General features: G+C 42.9%; 1 protein-coding gene across 1 annotated transcript; it reads left to right on the forward strand.

The window, feature by feature from the left end:
• The first annotated feature begins 13,716 nt into the window (after positions 1-13,716).
• On the forward strand, positions 13,717-16,367 carry LOC100752889 (serine protease 55-like). Its single transcript, XM_027390038.1, has 4 exons — positions 13,717-13,736; positions 14,638-14,897; positions 15,756-15,898; positions 16,071-16,367. Exons 1-4 carry the CDS (start codon positions 13,717-13,719, stop codon positions 16,365-16,367), a joined length of 720 nt encoding a protein of 239 aa, XP_027245839.1.
• Positions 16,368-16,572: the final 205 nt, after the last annotated feature.

Here is a 16,572-nt window from a genome sequence, read left to right on the forward strand (position 1 = left end):
CTGTTGTAACTATTTCTTCATGTGTTCCCTTTCTGGGGAGCCTATCACATTGGGGCATACCTGTGAAAGTCAGGTGAGATTTGCAAACTGGCCAACTAGATGAGCATTGTTGAGATGGCCATTTTTGTAGACTAAGTGGCTACCAGATTCTCAGTCTCTTTGGAATGCTGATAGCCATTGTTGGACCACACGGCCCACATTGTGTAATTCAATCGAATAAATCCCACTTTTCATACATGTGTATTCATTTTATTGGTTATGTTCCTCTGAAGAACCCTGATACACGTACCACCTATGACCACAACATAGGAGATCTCCATCAGCTCTCCATGTCACAGTGGGTGGAAAAACAGATGATGGGAGCAGAGCCATGGGACCCAGCCACCCGAACTGAGGCTGTGTAGTCCCTCAGAGTAGTCTCAGTAGACCATTGCTTCTTAAACTGAGGATCATGACCCCGTTTGGTGGTCACATAAATGAATGTGGGAGCTGTGAAAATTTGAGCAACAGTGAATGAAAATAAAAGGAGTAATGATCCAAAGTATTTCAGGTAGAGCTTGCTTGTGTGTCACTGTGTGACTTGGCCATATCTGTGTTTCTGAACATACAACATGTATGCTTTGTATTTTGTGTGCCATGTTTCACAATGTCAACAAACTCTGCCTCAAACTCAGATTCAAGGCTACCGAGTGTCATGAACTGCAGTGTGTTCACTGCTCCTACAGTTGTTTTCTGCTCTTACAGAAACAGTTTCATGATGGGAAAGAGACCTTCCATATTTTCCTGCAATCATGTCCATAGTACCAAATTAGGATATCTTTACATTGTATTGGGCTAGAGTATTTGATTTTTAAAATTGCTATTCACGTTATTGAGTTTCACAAATTGTTCAGTGAATTTTGGCTTGGGATTAAGACAGTTTCCTATGATTTCTGAAAAAGCCCATCCTTCTGCCATTTTATACTATGTGTTTATGTGAAGCTGCATTCTCAGCACTGAAGATTATAAAATGAAAATTTTAATCAACCTTGAAAAACATTGAAGATAGTTTGTCAAATGTTCAGTCAAGATTTTTTTTTTTATTTTGAGCTCTCTCTGCCCTCTACCTGCCATGTGAGGTGAGTCTGGGCTCTCCTCTGGCCCCAACTCACCCATAAACCCCTTCTCCTTCTTCCTAAGCCTGCCCCTCCAGTAGAGTGGACCTGCCCAGCCAGGGGGCCCACCCTGAGTCTGGCCACACCTTGTCCTTGTTCCCCCTCCACCCTCTGCCCTCTGAGGTAAGTCTGAGCTCTGCTCTGGCCGCAACTTCCCCCATCATCCCTCCTCCTTCTTCCTGAGCCTTCCCCTCAACAGGAGTGGACCTGCCCAGACCTGAAAGCCCACCCTGAGTCTGGACACACCTCACTCTTGGTCCCCCATCCGCCCTCCACCCTTGGCTTGAGGAGACTAAAAGAGAGGGAGAGACGCTACCTGCACACACTGGAAGAAGGGATGGGAAGACGACAGAATAAGAACACACTCAACAACAGAAAGACCAATATGATACCACCAGAATCTAGGTACTCCATACCAACAAGAACTGAGAAGCCCAACGCAGAGGATGAAGAAGAGATGGACCTTTAAAATTTTCTTATGAAGATGATAGAGACCATTAAAGAGGAAACAAGAAAATCCCTTAAAGAAATAGAAGAAAAACAAGCAAAAAATTACATGAAATGGAGGAAAAGACAAACCAAAACATTCAAGAAATAAACAAACCTCTTAAAGAATCTAAAGAAAGCCAAGAAAAAACAACCAAACAAGTGAAGGAAACAATTCAAACAGTCCACGGTTTGAAAGCAGAACTAGAAACAATAAAGAAAACACAGAATGAGAGGATACAGGAAATAGAAAAGCTGGGTAAGCTATCAGGAACCACTGATGTTAAGTATAACCAATAGAATCCAAGAGATGGAAGAGAGAATCTCAGGAGTTGAAGATACACTAGGAGAAGTAGTCTCATCAACCAAAGAAAATATTAAGTCCAACAAGTCCCTAACACAAAATATCCAGGAAATATGGGGCACCATGAAAAGACAAAACCTAAGAATAATAGGTATAGAATAAGGTGAAGAATTTCAGCTCAAAGGTACAGAATACATATTCAACAAAATCATAGAAGAAAACTTCCCCAACCTAAAGAAGGATATGCCTATGAAAGTACAAGAAGCTTACAGAACACCAAATAGATTGGACCACAAAAAGAAGTCCCCTCACCACATAATAATCAAAACACCAAACTTACAGTATAAAGAAAAAAATATTAAGAGCAGCAAAAGAAAAAGGCCAAGTAACATATAAAGGCAGACCTATCCGAATTACACCTGCCTTCTCAATGGAAACTTTGAAAGCCAGAAGATCCTGGATAGAAGTTCTATAAACACTAAGGGAACATGGATGCCAGCCCAGACTACTGTATTCAGCAAAGCTTTCAATCACTATAGATGGAGAAAACAAGATATTCTATGACAAAACCAGATTTAAGCAATACATAGCCACAAATCCAGCCCTGCAGAAATTACTAGAAGGGAAACTTCAACCCAATGACGATAACAACTATGCTCTAAAAACCTTAGGCAATAGAATAATCCCACTTTACTAAACACCAAAATAAAAAGGGGGGAAGCCACACATAATAACACCACCACCAATAAATGCAAAACAAACAAGAATCAGCAATCAATGGTCATTACTACCACTCAATGTCAATGGTATTAACTTGCCTATAAAAAGACACAGTCTAACAGAATGGATACAAAGACAGAATCCATCCTTCTGCTGCATACGAGAAACACATCTCAACTTCAAAGACAGACGGTACCTCAGAGTAAAGGGTTGGGAAAAGATTTTCCAATCAAATAGACCCAAGAAACAAGCTGGTATACCAATCCTAATATCTAACAAATTAGACTTCAAACTAAAACCAATCAAAAGAGATGAAGAAGGGCACTTCATACTCATCACAGGAAAAGTCCATCAAGATGAAGTCTCAATCCTGAACATCTATGCCCCAAATACGAAGGCACTCACATTTGTAAAAGAAACATTACTAAAGCTCAAATCACACATAAAACCTCACACACTTGTAGTAGGAGACTTCAACACCCCACTCTTACCACTAGATAGAACCACCAGACAGAAACTTAGCAAAGAAACAAAAGAACTAACAGAAATTATGACCCAATTGGGATTAACAGACATCTATAGAACATTCCATCCAAACACAAAAGAATACACCTTCTTCTCAGTGCCACATGGAACCTTCTCTAAAATTGTCCACATACTCAGCAACGTAGCAAACCTACACAGATACAAAAAAATTGGAATAACCCCCTGTATCTTATCAGACCACCATGCTTTAAAGTTAGAATTCGACAACAGCACAAATTGCAGAAACCCTACAAACTCATGGAAATTGAATAATGCACAATTGTACCATTCCTGGGTCAAGGAAGAAATAAAAAAGAAATTAAAGACTTCCTAGAACTTAATGAGAATGAAGACACAACATACCCAAACCTATGGGACACTTTGAAAGCAGTGCTAAGAGTTCATAGCACTAAGTGCCCACATGAAGAAACTGGAGAATAGTCACACTAGAGAATTAACAGTGCAACTGAAAGCTCTAGAACAAATGGAAGCAAACTTGCCCCAGAAGAGTAGACACCAGGAAATAATCAAACTGAGGTCTGAAATAAATAAAATACATAAAAAACTAGGAAAATATTACAAAGACTCAATGAAACAAAGAGCTGGTTCTTCAAGAAAGTCAACAAGAAAGACAAACTTTTATCCAAACTAACCAATAGGCAAAGAGAGATCATGCTAATTTTAAAAAATCAGAAATGAAAAGGCAGACATAACAACGGACACTGAGGAAATCCAGAGAATCATCAGGTCATACTTTGAAAATCTGTACTCTACAAAATTCGAAAATCTAAAAGAAATGGACAATTTTCTGAATGGATATCACTTACCAAAATCAAATCAAGAACAGATAAGCAATCTAAACAGACCTATAACCCCTCATGAAATAGAAGCAGTCATCAAAAAGTCTACGAACCAAAAAGAGCCCAGGGCCAAATGGTTTCAGTGCAGAATTTACCAGAAATTCAAAGAAGAGCTAATACCAGTACTCCTCAAATTGTTCCACAAATAGCAGCAGAAGGGACATTGCCAAGCTCTTTTTAGGAGGCTACAATTACCTTGTTACCCAAGCCACACAAAGACACAACGAAAAAAGAGAATTACAGACCAATATCCCTCATGAACATCGATGCAAAAACATTCAACAAAATACTGGCAAATCCAATCCAAAAACACATCAGCGAAATCATCCACCATGATCAAGTTGGCTTCATCTCAGGAATGCAGGGATGGTTCAACATACAAAAATCCACCAATGTAATCCACCATACAAACAAACTGAAAAAGAAAAATGATCATCTCACTAGATGCTGAAGAAGCCTTTGACAAAATCCAACACCCCTTCATGATAAAGGTCTTGGAAAATAACAGGAACATACCTAAACATGATAAAAGCAATATACAGCAAAACAACAGCCAACATCAAACTAAATGGAGAGAAACTCAAAGCGATTCCTCTAAAATCAAGAACAAGACAAGGCTGCCCACTCTCTCCAAATGTACTCTCTTCAATATTGTACTTGAAGTTCTAGCTAGAGCAATTAAGACAACAAAAGGATATCAAGGGGACACAAATTGGAAAGGAAGAAGTCAAACTTTCCCTATTTGCAGATGATATGATAGTTTACATAAGTGACCCAAGAAACTCTACCAGGGAACTCCTACAGCTGATAAACACCTTCAGCAAAGTGACAGGATACAAGATTAACTACATACAGATGATAAATGCACTGAGAAAGAAGTCAGAGAAACATCACCCTTTACAATAGCAACTGACAACATAAAATATCTTGGGGTAACACTAACCAAAAATGTGAAAGACATGTATAGTAAGAACTTTGAGTCTTTAAAGAAAGAAATTAAAGAAGATATCAGAAATGGAAAGATTTCCCATGCTCGTGGATAGGTAGGATCAACATAGTAAAAATGGCTATCTTGCCAAAAGCAATCTACAGATTCAATGCAATTCCCATTGAAATCCCAATACAATTCTTCACAGACCTTAAAAAAACAATACTCAACTTCATATGGAAAAACAAAAAAAACCAGGATAGCCAAAACAACCCTGTACAATAAAGGAACTTCTGGAGGCATCACCATCCCTGACTTTAAGCTCTATTATAGAGCCATAGTCCTGAAAAAAGCTTGGTATTGGCACAAAAATAGACAGATAAACCAATGGAATTGAATTGAAAACCCTGTTATAAATCACACACATGAACACCTGATTTTTGACAAAGAAGCTGAAGTTATACAATGGAAAAAGAAAGCATCTTCAACAAATGGTGTTGGCATATCTGGATCTGGACATGTAGAAGATTGCAGTTAGATCCATATCTATCACCGTGCACAAAACTTAAGTCCAAATGGATCAGAGACCTCAACATAAATTCAGACACACTGAACCTCCTAGAAGAGAAGGTAGGTGGTACCCTCGAACAAATTGGTACAGGAGACTGCTTTCTGAACATAACACCAGTAGCATAAACACTGAGATAGACAATTAATAAATGGGACCTCCTGAAACTGAGAAGTTTCTGTAAGGCAAAGGACACAGTCAGCAAGACAAAAGGGCAGCCCACAGAATGGAAAAAGATATTCACCAACCCCACATCTGACAGAGGACTGATCACTAAAATATACAATGAACTCAAGAAGCTAGCCACCAAAACATCAAACAATGCAATTAAAAATTGGAGTGCAGAAATAGAGAATTCTCAACAGAAGAATCCAAAATGGCTTAAAGACACTTGAGAAAGTGTTCAACATCCTTAGTCATCAGGGAAATGCAACTCAAAACCACTCTGAGATACCATCTTACTCCTGTCAGAATGGCTAAAATCAATAACACAAATGACAATCTATGCTGGAGAGGATGTGGAGAAAGAGGAACTCTCCCCATTGCTGGTAGGAGTGCAAACTTGTACAACCACTTTGGAAATCAGTATGGCGGTTTCTCAGGAAAATGGGAATCAGTCTACTTCAAGATCCAGCAATTCCTCTCTTGGGCATATACCCAAATAATGCACACTCATATAATAAGGATGTATGTTCAACTATATTCATAGCAGCATTATTTGTAATAGCCAGAACCTGGAAGCAACCTAGATGCCCCTCAACTGAAGAATGGATAGAGAAAATGTGGTACATTTACACAATGGAGTACTACTCAGCGGGAAAAAATGATGGAATCTTGAAATTTGCAGGCAAATGGAAGAAACCATCCTGAGTAAGGTAACCCAATCACAAAAAGATAAACATGGTATGTACTCATTCATTTTTGATTTTTAGACATAGAGTAAAGGATTACCAGTCTACAATTCACACTTCCAGAGGAGCTAGGAAACAAGGAAGACCCTAAGAGAAGATTGCATAGTCCCTCAAAGAAGGGGATGGGAACAAGAACTAAAGTGGGAGCCTGGGGGGATGGAGAGGAAGGAGGTGGGGAGGGAAGAAGGGGAGGGGGGAGGAGAACAAGAGGACCGAGACAGGGGAGGAATAGATGAGGGCAAGAAAGGAGATGGCTTGATAGAGGGAGACAGTACAGGTTTGGAGACAGGTCTGGCATAGGGAAAATGTAGGGGATTCACAGGGATGACCCCAACTATGAAGCCAGGCAGTGGTGGACAGGATGCCATTGATGCCCTTCCCCTATAATGAAATTAATGCCTACCTTGGTTACCATTCCTAGAGCCTTCATCCAGTTGCTGTTTGAAGCAGAAACAGGCACTCACAGCTAAGCACTGAACTACATTACTGGAATCCAGTTGTGGAGAGGGAGGAGGGATGAGCAAAAGTGCCAAGACAGGGCTGGAGAAACCCACAGAAACAGTGGACATGACCTACTGATAGCATGGAGATCCTAGTCATAAAGCTGGGGAAACAGCATTGGACCAAACCAAGCCCTCTGAATGTAGGTGCCAGCTAGGAGGCCAAGACAGTCTATGGACCTCTAACAGTAGAGCCAGTCTTTGTCCCTAAAGCACAAATGGACTTTGGGAGCCCATTCCCCTATGGAGGGATACTATTGCAGCCCAGATACAGCAAGGAGGGCCTAGGCCCTTCCCCAAATGATATGATGGACTTTGAAGGTCCTCCATGGAGGGACTCCCTATCCCTGGGGAGGAGTTGGGGGGTGCTGGTGGGGAACATGGGAGGATGGAAAGGCAAGGGAATGGGGGGATGGATATGAAATTATGAGTAGTAACTAAAGAATAAAAAAGTTTTTTTTTGAGACAGAGTCTTGCTATATACCTTGGCTAGCCTGAAACTCTTTATATAGGCCAGACTAGCCTTGAGTCCATAGATATCCATCTGCCTCTGCCCCTGAGAAATGGGATGAAAATGGGTACCACTACACCTGACAAAATTTGATTCTTTGTATGGAACCAAGCAAGTTCACCTACCTCTCTAGTACACAAATTTGCTCTCATCTTTAGTAAATGATAAAATCATGTGTATCCCAGAGTTATTTTAAAATGAATGTATTATTTATACTAATAAATGTTTGATTTGTTTTATATATACATGTTTTATATACTTCGGTGAAAAGGTATCAAAGATTTTTTTAAATGTTTAAAAAGTGTGATTGTTTGATGAGCATGGCCCCTGTGACTCTTCACTACAATAGAAAAAAGATTAAGGCAAGAAGCCTCCTGTAGACTACTGTGGGCACCTTCCTTCTCCTCCCTAGAATTGGATGAGCATTGGGCTCAAAGTAGAGAAAGCAATTTTAGGGCCCGAAAGAACCTGCAGAAACTCAAAAGAAGGAACAGGGTAAGATGTGTCACTCAGGGACGGCTATCTGGCTGAAGCTCCAGAGGCAACTAGAATGACATCCTCTTGGTGGTGTTATCAAAAGTGATATTCTGGACTTTTGAAGAGCTTGGGGCATTGTTGAAAAGGACGTGGAGGGGATAAAAAATAGTAATGCTCTTTTCTTTTTTCTTTTCCTTTCTTTCTTTCTTTCTTTCTTCCTTCCTTTCTTTCTTCCTTCCTTTTTTTTTTTTTTTTTTTTTTTTTTTTTTAGACTAGAATTCCTTGAACTCACTAAGTAGTTCAACCCACCTTGAATTCCCAGCAATCCTGCCTCAGCCTCCCAAGTTCTGGGATTACAGGTGTGTGCCACCATTAAAGATGGCTCTTTACATTTAAGTATATCCCATGCAATGTCTGGGACATTCAAATAGAAAAAGAAGATACAATCTGAAATTCACATTTAGCCGATGCTCCATGTTTTATTTGGGAAGCCTTGTGTGTAAACTTACAGGCTTAGCCTGAAAATTTTGATCCAGTGTGTTTAGTGGAGTAGAGCAGGGCAAAGTATCAGGGCAAGCATTTCCTGAAGCTCTTTCTGCATATCTTCAGTACCATCCCAGGGCCAAACGCTGATTTATTCCTGGGAAATCCAGAGTGTGGCTGGCTGAGTTGAAAGTGTTACAGCGGGGTAAGGTCTTCCCTTAACCTCTAGATTGTTTGTGGACCCAGTGGGTCCTGGTAGGGGAGAGGTACTTGGGATGATAGTCCTAGAATGCATCCATACATCTGGGAAGATGTTCGGGAGTCTTTAGAAGGAGAGCACAGGGGACGGACAATAGACACTTGGAACCTGAGAGGCGAATGGGACCTTGGCACCCTGATAGTTTTTCCTTGGCTTGCATGGAGCAGTGAGGATCCCACACACAGGTCCACCCACAAGAATTAGCCATAAGTGGTCTCCAGACCCAGAGGACACGGGTCTACTGTGTGGACTAGCTCAGCTGACCCACATTCTTCCCTAGCCATGGAGCCTTTATACCTTGTCTGAGAAGGGAGCCAAACTCTCACCCAGTCAGAATAAAGGTCCTGACTGTGGTCAGGGGATTTGCAGCTGGATTTGGGGACCATGACTGTAGAACCATTGCACAAGACTGGCAGAGAAGACACGAGGCACCTGAAGCATTTCTGTGAGAGTGCAGCAAGTCACTTCTCTGTGTGGTGTGTAAACAGAGCAGGGAGCTCGGAGCTGCGGTTGTTCATAGTCCTACACTGCTCTGTGCAAGCGTTGAAGTCTTATCACCCTCCCCTTTCTGGGGCCTTTGCTGCAAGATTATCCTCATGGTCATTGGGAAAAATCTTGCCAGAGCTCCGGAATTTCTTCCAAAGCATTGTGGGAAGTTTGAGTCAAACAAGTGACCTGATGTAGGGAGGTAGATAGCAAGTAGGAGTGACATCTTCCATTTGTGCCCAAGTTCTTATGGCATGTGGACAGCTGATCATAACTGCTTTCTATGGAACTAGGGATTGACCTCAAATCTTCTTCAATGGTGCAATGTGGGCAGCCATTACCATAGTACCAATAAAACCCACGGTCACGACTGGAGCATTGCGTTACGGGCACAGGGCCTCACCAGCATCCAGAAAAGGCCATGAACCTCACCTGGGGACACTTTGTTCCTGGAGGTGTCCCACTGTTCACAGTGCCCATGACTAATAGACAGCTATCAAACTGAAAGGAGATAGCCTTCATACTACATGATAGTGCAGACTCTGCAGTTGGGTGTACAAGCCACCCACTTTCAAATGCAGCTTTCACTATGCCCATAAGGACCTGGGGGTACTTCGTCTCAGAGGGTTTTTCCAGTAACAGCCCTCTCAGCTGGTGAGAGGATGACTGTGGTCATAGCGACATTTGTTGTGACAATGACAAAAAAAGGTCTATGACACAGGTCACAACTTAACCACTATATTTGCATTTGGAGTCAGTAAAAGATCATAATCTCTGGCTTATCCTAGCCATAAACTTGGAGGTCACCTTGCTGCTCCCCTCTTAGGTTAAAAAGTGAGGTACAACTCAGGTGTAGAGTATTGGTTTGCTCTCATGACTACTCCAGGCAATGAAGTCATTTGCTGTCCATCTTCAGTGTGCATAAAAATTCCATAAACTATGTCGAGCAAGCCCTTCCCTTGTTTTGTTGGGGGAGGGGAAGACTCGGGCCGTTAGACAAACAATCTCTAACTCTCCCATAGTTTCAATTAATGTTCTCCGACATTCATGTGGGAAGAAGGCCCTCATGGAGTTTAAATGATTTGTTCAAGATAATATAGACCCTGAGGGGTGGGGCCAGAATGGAACAACCTCCACCCTGAGTAGGAGGCAAGACTTCTCAGTCACCCATTATTCATTCTGATGTGGGAATGAGGGATCTCTTGGCATGGAAGCAATAGAAAGACCAAGACACACATTTTGAATAAGACATTCAAAACTTCTCTGGGGATAAGGATGAGAGAAGGGCAGCTTGAGGATATCCACCAGACCATGCCACACAACACAGAGTGCAGCAGGCTTTTATTGGACTTTATAAGAATGGCCTACTTTGGTAAAAAAAAAAAAAGACACCTTTACATTATACAAAAGAAGCTAGGTAACTGTTATCTAACCCACAGATTAGGGATGCTATCTTCAAGCAAAGGTAGTGGGGTGTTACTATATTGCTCACCTCTGAGCTAGGCAAAGGGATGCTAGCTGTATCGGATGGGTCCTAGGGCTATCATCTAGTGTCTCTTGCTTAGCAGCACCCAGTGGGTGCTTGTCTGAACAAGCTGAGGGTTCAGGGAAGACCCTAATAAACATTCTCTTTGTGTGGCCTCATCCTGTGTTTTACAACAAAGCCAAGAGAGGTAAGCATTGAGGGTGAAGGAAACACATGATCTCATGTCCTTGTGGTTGTTCCCATCCACTTCAATTCCAACTACTTACTAAATACCTAATAAGTACTGGGTAGCATTCTAAGAACAGAAGATGTAAAAGCAAAGAAAAAGAAAGGGTCTTTGCCTCACTAGAGTTAGAACCTAACAGGGGGAACAAAGTGGTAATACTGAGGATGTGGACTGTGTTGGATATCCATTGGTGGTAAGGGAAGGCAGAGCAGGCAAAGGACATAGAGAGGAGCTTGAACAAGGATCAGTGTGATGACCAATGCTGTCAAAATGACAGACTCCAGAATCACCTAAAAGACAGCCTCTGAGAGATTATCCAAATGAAGTTAACTGAGGTATGAAAAGCCACATCAACTATGGGCAGTACCATCTCTTAGGTTGGGATCCTAGACTGAATGAAAAGAAGAGAGCAAGCTGAGAACCAGTATCCACCTCTTTCTCTGCTTCCTACCATGGAGGCAATGTGGCCAGCTTCCCCAAGTTCCTGCCACTATGATTCCCTCACCACAATGTACTGTACCCTCAAACTGTGAGCCAAACGAAGCACTTTTTCTTTAAGTTGCGTTTGTAGGAGCATTTTTCACAGCAAAAGAGCAAGTATATGTGTGTGTGTGTTTTCATTTTAATGTATGAACATTCTGCCTGCATGCATGTATGTGTACCATGTGATATATAGTGTTCCTGGAGGTCAGAAGAAGGCATCAGATCCCCTGGAACTGGAGTTACAGATATTGTAAGCCAACATGTGGGTGCTGGGAGTTGAACCCAGGCCCCCTGCAAGAACATCAAGTGTTCTTAATTGATAAGTCATTTGTTTCAGGACCCACCACTGACCCTGCATATTTTCTTTAACTATAGGGTTCCTAACTATCCTGGGAGTTGCCAAGTAGGCTAGGTTGGCTAGCCAGCAAGCCCCAAGGATCTACCTACCTCTGCCTCTCTAGTGTTGGAATTACAAGCACGTGACACCATGCCCCCACCCTATTAATAAAACATAGCTTCTAGAGATTGGACTCAAGCCTTGCACTTGCAAGAAAACACTTTACTGACCAAACTATTTCTGCAACCTGCCTTAGAGTGATCTTAAGTAACATTTTAATGTAACATTGACACTCACTTTAATTCTCTTCCAACCAACCCATGATAGGGTTGAAGTTTCCTATAGAGGTACATGGAACATTTGAGCCCCAGTTTCAGAGAATATAAAATCTCACCCAGTGACCCAAAACTCTTTACTTCCAGAAGTGGCAGCAGAATAAATGGATCCTGAAAGTGCTCAGGGTCAAGGGCTGGGCCAGAGCACACAGGCCGATGAAGCATCCAGGGTATCCTTTTGCTGCAATGCAAACCAGAAGGGACGGGGAGAGGGACCTGGCTCAATCAGGCTGTGCCTGCTCCTCCTCTCTAATCTCAGCATTTACTGTGATGTCACCAGGCCAGGCTCTGCCATGCATTTGTGATGCCCAACTGTGGCAGCTGCGGCTGCTGCTGTATCAGTGTAGGCAGGACATCAAGGTGGGCAACATCGGACTGGAATGACAACATGATGCTCTCCCTTCTAATTGCACTGTTCATGGTATCTAAGGGACATGCCCAGGACTACCAAGGTTAGTGTCTGGTTAGCCCAGAACAAAAGGTAGGGAAAAGCCTGCCATTTCATCACTGGGCCCTCTAGAGTGGATGGGGAGCTCCAGGGGGTATAGAGTTAGAGGTCTCTAACCCAAATCCAGAGAACATAAAATCTCACCCAGAGACCCAGAGCTCTTCACCACCAGAGGTGGCAGCAGATGGAATCTGGCTCAGGAAATGAGGGGACTATGATTCATTATTGATCATAGCAGATTTATTGCACTAGTTGAGGATGATACCTACAGTGAATCCCCTAGGATCGGGGCCCAGAGTTCTAGAAGCACAGGGGACTTGGGGCAAGATCAACAGCTGGCTATATTTCTCCTACTCAACTTTCTTTCTGTAAATGAATCAAGGTTCTTTCTAGATCCAGATCCTGAAAGAGGCAGCAGAAAGGTGTGGAGTTGAATAGGGATACATTTAATTTAGAAAATATTTATTAGGTCACATAATATGTAAGAATTTGGTTCATGTAACATTTGCTCTGTGGTCCTGGGAGATGCTCCATAGAGAAGTTCTGTAGATAGACCAGATATGCAAATGTTTGGTACTCTTTCTGCAGAATTACAGTAGGACCCCCATAAAAGGATGCTGATGTGCATTATAGTTCACAGAGTGGCTTTGCTGTATTTAACCAGTTTTTCTTACCTCATCTATCTATCTATCTATCTATCTATCTATCTATCTATCTATCTATCTATCTATCTATTTTCATCCATCTATGTGTTTGTGTGAGAGTGTATGGGGTATGTTGTGTACTCATCTTCCTGGAAGCCACTCACAGCTATTTTATAATTCTATCAAGCAGCAGCATTAATAGGTAAATTTCTGTTGCTTTTCCTCCCATTGCTTTTCCATCACTCTTTAAACATAGGGTATGTGTTTATGATTTCTGAGGCAGGTCCATTTTTTGTTAGTTTGCATTTTCCTGCACTGGCCATTTTCAGTTTGGAGGTATTTTCTAAGATCTGTCCTGTGAACTTTCTCATTTGATTTCCCTCAGATGCCACCCTGACCTTAGCTAGGAAGGTTCTGGGAATCTGAAATGAGGATTTCTGGTCTGGGCCCCTTGTGTCCGGGCCCCTCATGTCTGGGTACCAATTGTCTGTTTGCTTTCTCTCTCAAAATCAGTTCTGTGTGGCCACAGACCTGCCTTCCCAAACTCATCATGGTTGCCATTCCGTGAGCTGCTTGAAGTCCAGAATGGTGAATTCCCATGGCAAGTGAGTATCCAGATGCTTGGGAAACATCTGTGTGGAGGCTCCATCATCCATCAGTGGTGGGTTCTGACGGCAGCACATTGCTTCCCAAGAACCCTGTAAGTGTCTGGGCATCGCCTTAATTTATGTCACATGTAGTACTACTCATGCAGTCTGGACTAGTCACTAGTACATGAAGCTTTTGAAGGCATAGGCTCCGCGTCCAATGGCTTTGGATTGAAGTCTGCTCCTATCTACTCATCCCTCTTGACTTGATCAACTATATCCCAAGTTGGCTGCTTCTTGTAACTCAGTGTTAGAAAAATCAGTGTAGGCTTCCCTTTTCCTGCCCACCACCTGGACACTAAGACACATTAAATTCATTCATTTACTCATTGTGTATGCATTGGGCACCTACTGAGTACAGTTTTAAGAGGTAGGTATATAGCGGTCAATAAGAGAGCCAAGATTCAGCCGGGTGTTGGTGACGCACGCCTTTAATCCAAGCACTCGGGAGGCAGAGGCAGGTGGATCTCTGTGAGTTTGAGGTCAGCCTGGTCTCCAGAGCGAGTGTCAGGATAGGTTCCAAAGCTACACAGAGAAACCCTGTCTCGAAAAACCAAAAAAATAAAATAAAAAAGAGCCAAGATTCCTGTCTCTAACATGTTTACATCCTCTTTTTTCAATGGGTACATTATAGTTTTGTTGGTCAGACCTTCCCCTGAGCTACTGGTTCACCTGTTCAGAGATCCATCTGGGTCTGGTCCCTGACTCTGACCGCCTTGGTCTCTCTAGACTCCCTGTCCACAGCATACCCACTATTCTATACTACTTTGTGGTAAGTTCTACTGTTTGGAAATGTGTCTGGAGATATACGTGCCCCATGACCATTGTAAGCTATGGTGCTTTTGTATTCATTCTTCAGATTAGAAGTGGCAGTGGTGAACATCACTGTAGTCATGGGGACCAGGACTTTCAGCAACATCAACTTGGAGAGAAAACAAGTGCAGAAGGTCATTGTTCACAAAGATTACAAGCCGCCCCACCTCGACAGCGACCTCTGCCTGCTCCTGCTTGCCACACCAGTGCAATTTAATCAGGTCAAATTGCCCATCTGCCTGCCACAGAAGGAGAGGTCCTGGGACCGGTGCTGGATGACAGAGTGGGCACCTACACGTGGCTACGGTATGCACCTTGCCTTATTGCCAGTATGAAGATCACTTATAGGCTGCCTTCTGCTGAGCAGAATGATGGTTTAGATGGGGAAGACTCAGGTTTGAATTTGTGGCAGCATTCATTACCTTCATTGTCATCATTTTTGCCATCCCATAGAATAACAGCAATGCCTCCCTCAACTAAATCATGTAGATGAAATAAATGAAATTATGTAGATAAAATCCCCTGCAAATACATGAGACATAGAAGAATCTCAAAACTTGAAAGCAATGGTCATTTTCATAGATTCCATAAAAAGTGTTTGGATCACACATCTGTTAGCCTCACATAGAGTCCACCATTTGCTGATATAATCAAACCAGTGGTTTCCCTGGGGCAGTGAGTACCAGCGTCTCCACTCATTTTCCTGCAGAGCACCAGGCTGATCACTCATGGACCATGAGTAGAGAGAAAGCCAGGATTTCCTTTAGCACTGTGGTTATTTCCCCTAGAAGATAACTGGTGTACCTCCATGTGTCTCTGTTCATTTCTCTAAAGACAAGATGTGGGTCACTGTTGCCCAAGCACTTGGGCTGCTCTAAACTTCAACATTAGGACAAAGGTTAGCTTCAGAGCAAGGATAGGGACACAGAGAAATCTCCATGTAGTGTCGCTGGTAAGGGACTGGCTTGCTTCAGAGGGATGATTTGTTGGGACACCTAGATGACAGAATGGAGTCTTGCACTAAACCATCCATACTATAGGACTTGTGAATCTGACTTTCTGGCCACTGCAACCCTCCAGGACTTCCACCCTGATGTGTGTGTGGTGCTCACTGTTAGCAGCCAATGCATGCTCATTCTCAGGCTAGCTTCCTTGCTTTTCTAGGCTCAACCAGTGGCTTAAACATGCACCTGAAGAAGCTGAGGGTGGTTCAGATTGAATGGAAAGTATGTGCCAAGAGGGTGACTCAGCTCTCCAGGAACATTCTTTGTGCCTGGAAGGAAGCAGGCACCAACGGCAAGTGCCAGGTACTCAGCCCCTGCCACACCCTTCCTCCCCACACCCCATGATTCTTAGGTTCCCAGAAGGAGTCCGGGAGGGAGGCTCTTGCTTATACTACTAGCCACCCCTTCATATCCTCTTGCTGGATGGCTCCACTGGCCTCTCACACATAGTGTTCCTTGCTTTTCTCATTCCCAGGGAGACAGCGGGGCACCCATGGTTTGTGCTAACTGGGAGACTCGGAGGCTCTTTCAAGTGGGTGTCTTCAGCTGGGGCATAACCTCCGGTTCTAGGGGAAGGCCTGGTATGTTTGTGTCTGTGGCTCAGTTTATCCCGTGGATCCTGGAGGAGACACAAAGGGAGGGAAGAGCCCTCACCCTCTCAAAAGCCTCAAGAATCCCCTTGACTTGCGTTTCGCGATGCTCCATATTGTTAAGCTTGGGGTGTCAAATACTGCTTGCTGCCATGTTTGCTGGGGATATATCAAATTGCTAAGCTCTGAACCTATTACTGTTTGTCAAGTCTGTTCTCTCCCAACCTAGTACAAGCATCCGAGGTTCCTCGGACTGACTATGGGTTGGTCTCTACATCAGATGAGTCAGCCACAGACTTAGCTCCCTATCTTATGCTTTAACGTAATAATGTCAAACTCCATGCCAAAAGAAGTGATGTAGGTGCTGTGGGGGACCACAGAGGAAAA

Source organism: Cricetulus griseus (assembly GCF_003668045.3).
Source record: "Cricetulus griseus strain 17A/GY chromosome 1 unlocalized genomic scaffold, alternate assembly CriGri-PICRH-1.0 chr1_1, whole genome shotgun sequence".
NCBI lineage: Eukaryota > Metazoa > Chordata > Mammalia > Rodentia > Cricetidae > Cricetulus > Cricetulus griseus.

What these genes read in the sequence shown, in the direction of transcription:
- LOC100752889 (XM_027390038.1), top strand. Translation starts at nt 13,717, where the DNA reads ATGGTGAATTCCCATGGCAA. An exon ending in ATGGTGAATTCCCATGGCAA is followed by an intron (nt 13,737 to 14,637) that starts GTGAGTATCCAG and finishes TTCATTCTTCAG; the next exon opens with ATTAGAAGTGGCAGTGGTGA. An exon ending in GCACCAACGGCAAGTGCCAG is followed by an intron (nt 15,899 to 16,070) that starts GTACTCAGCCCC and finishes TCTCATTCCCAG; the next exon opens with GGAGACAGCGGGGCACCCAT.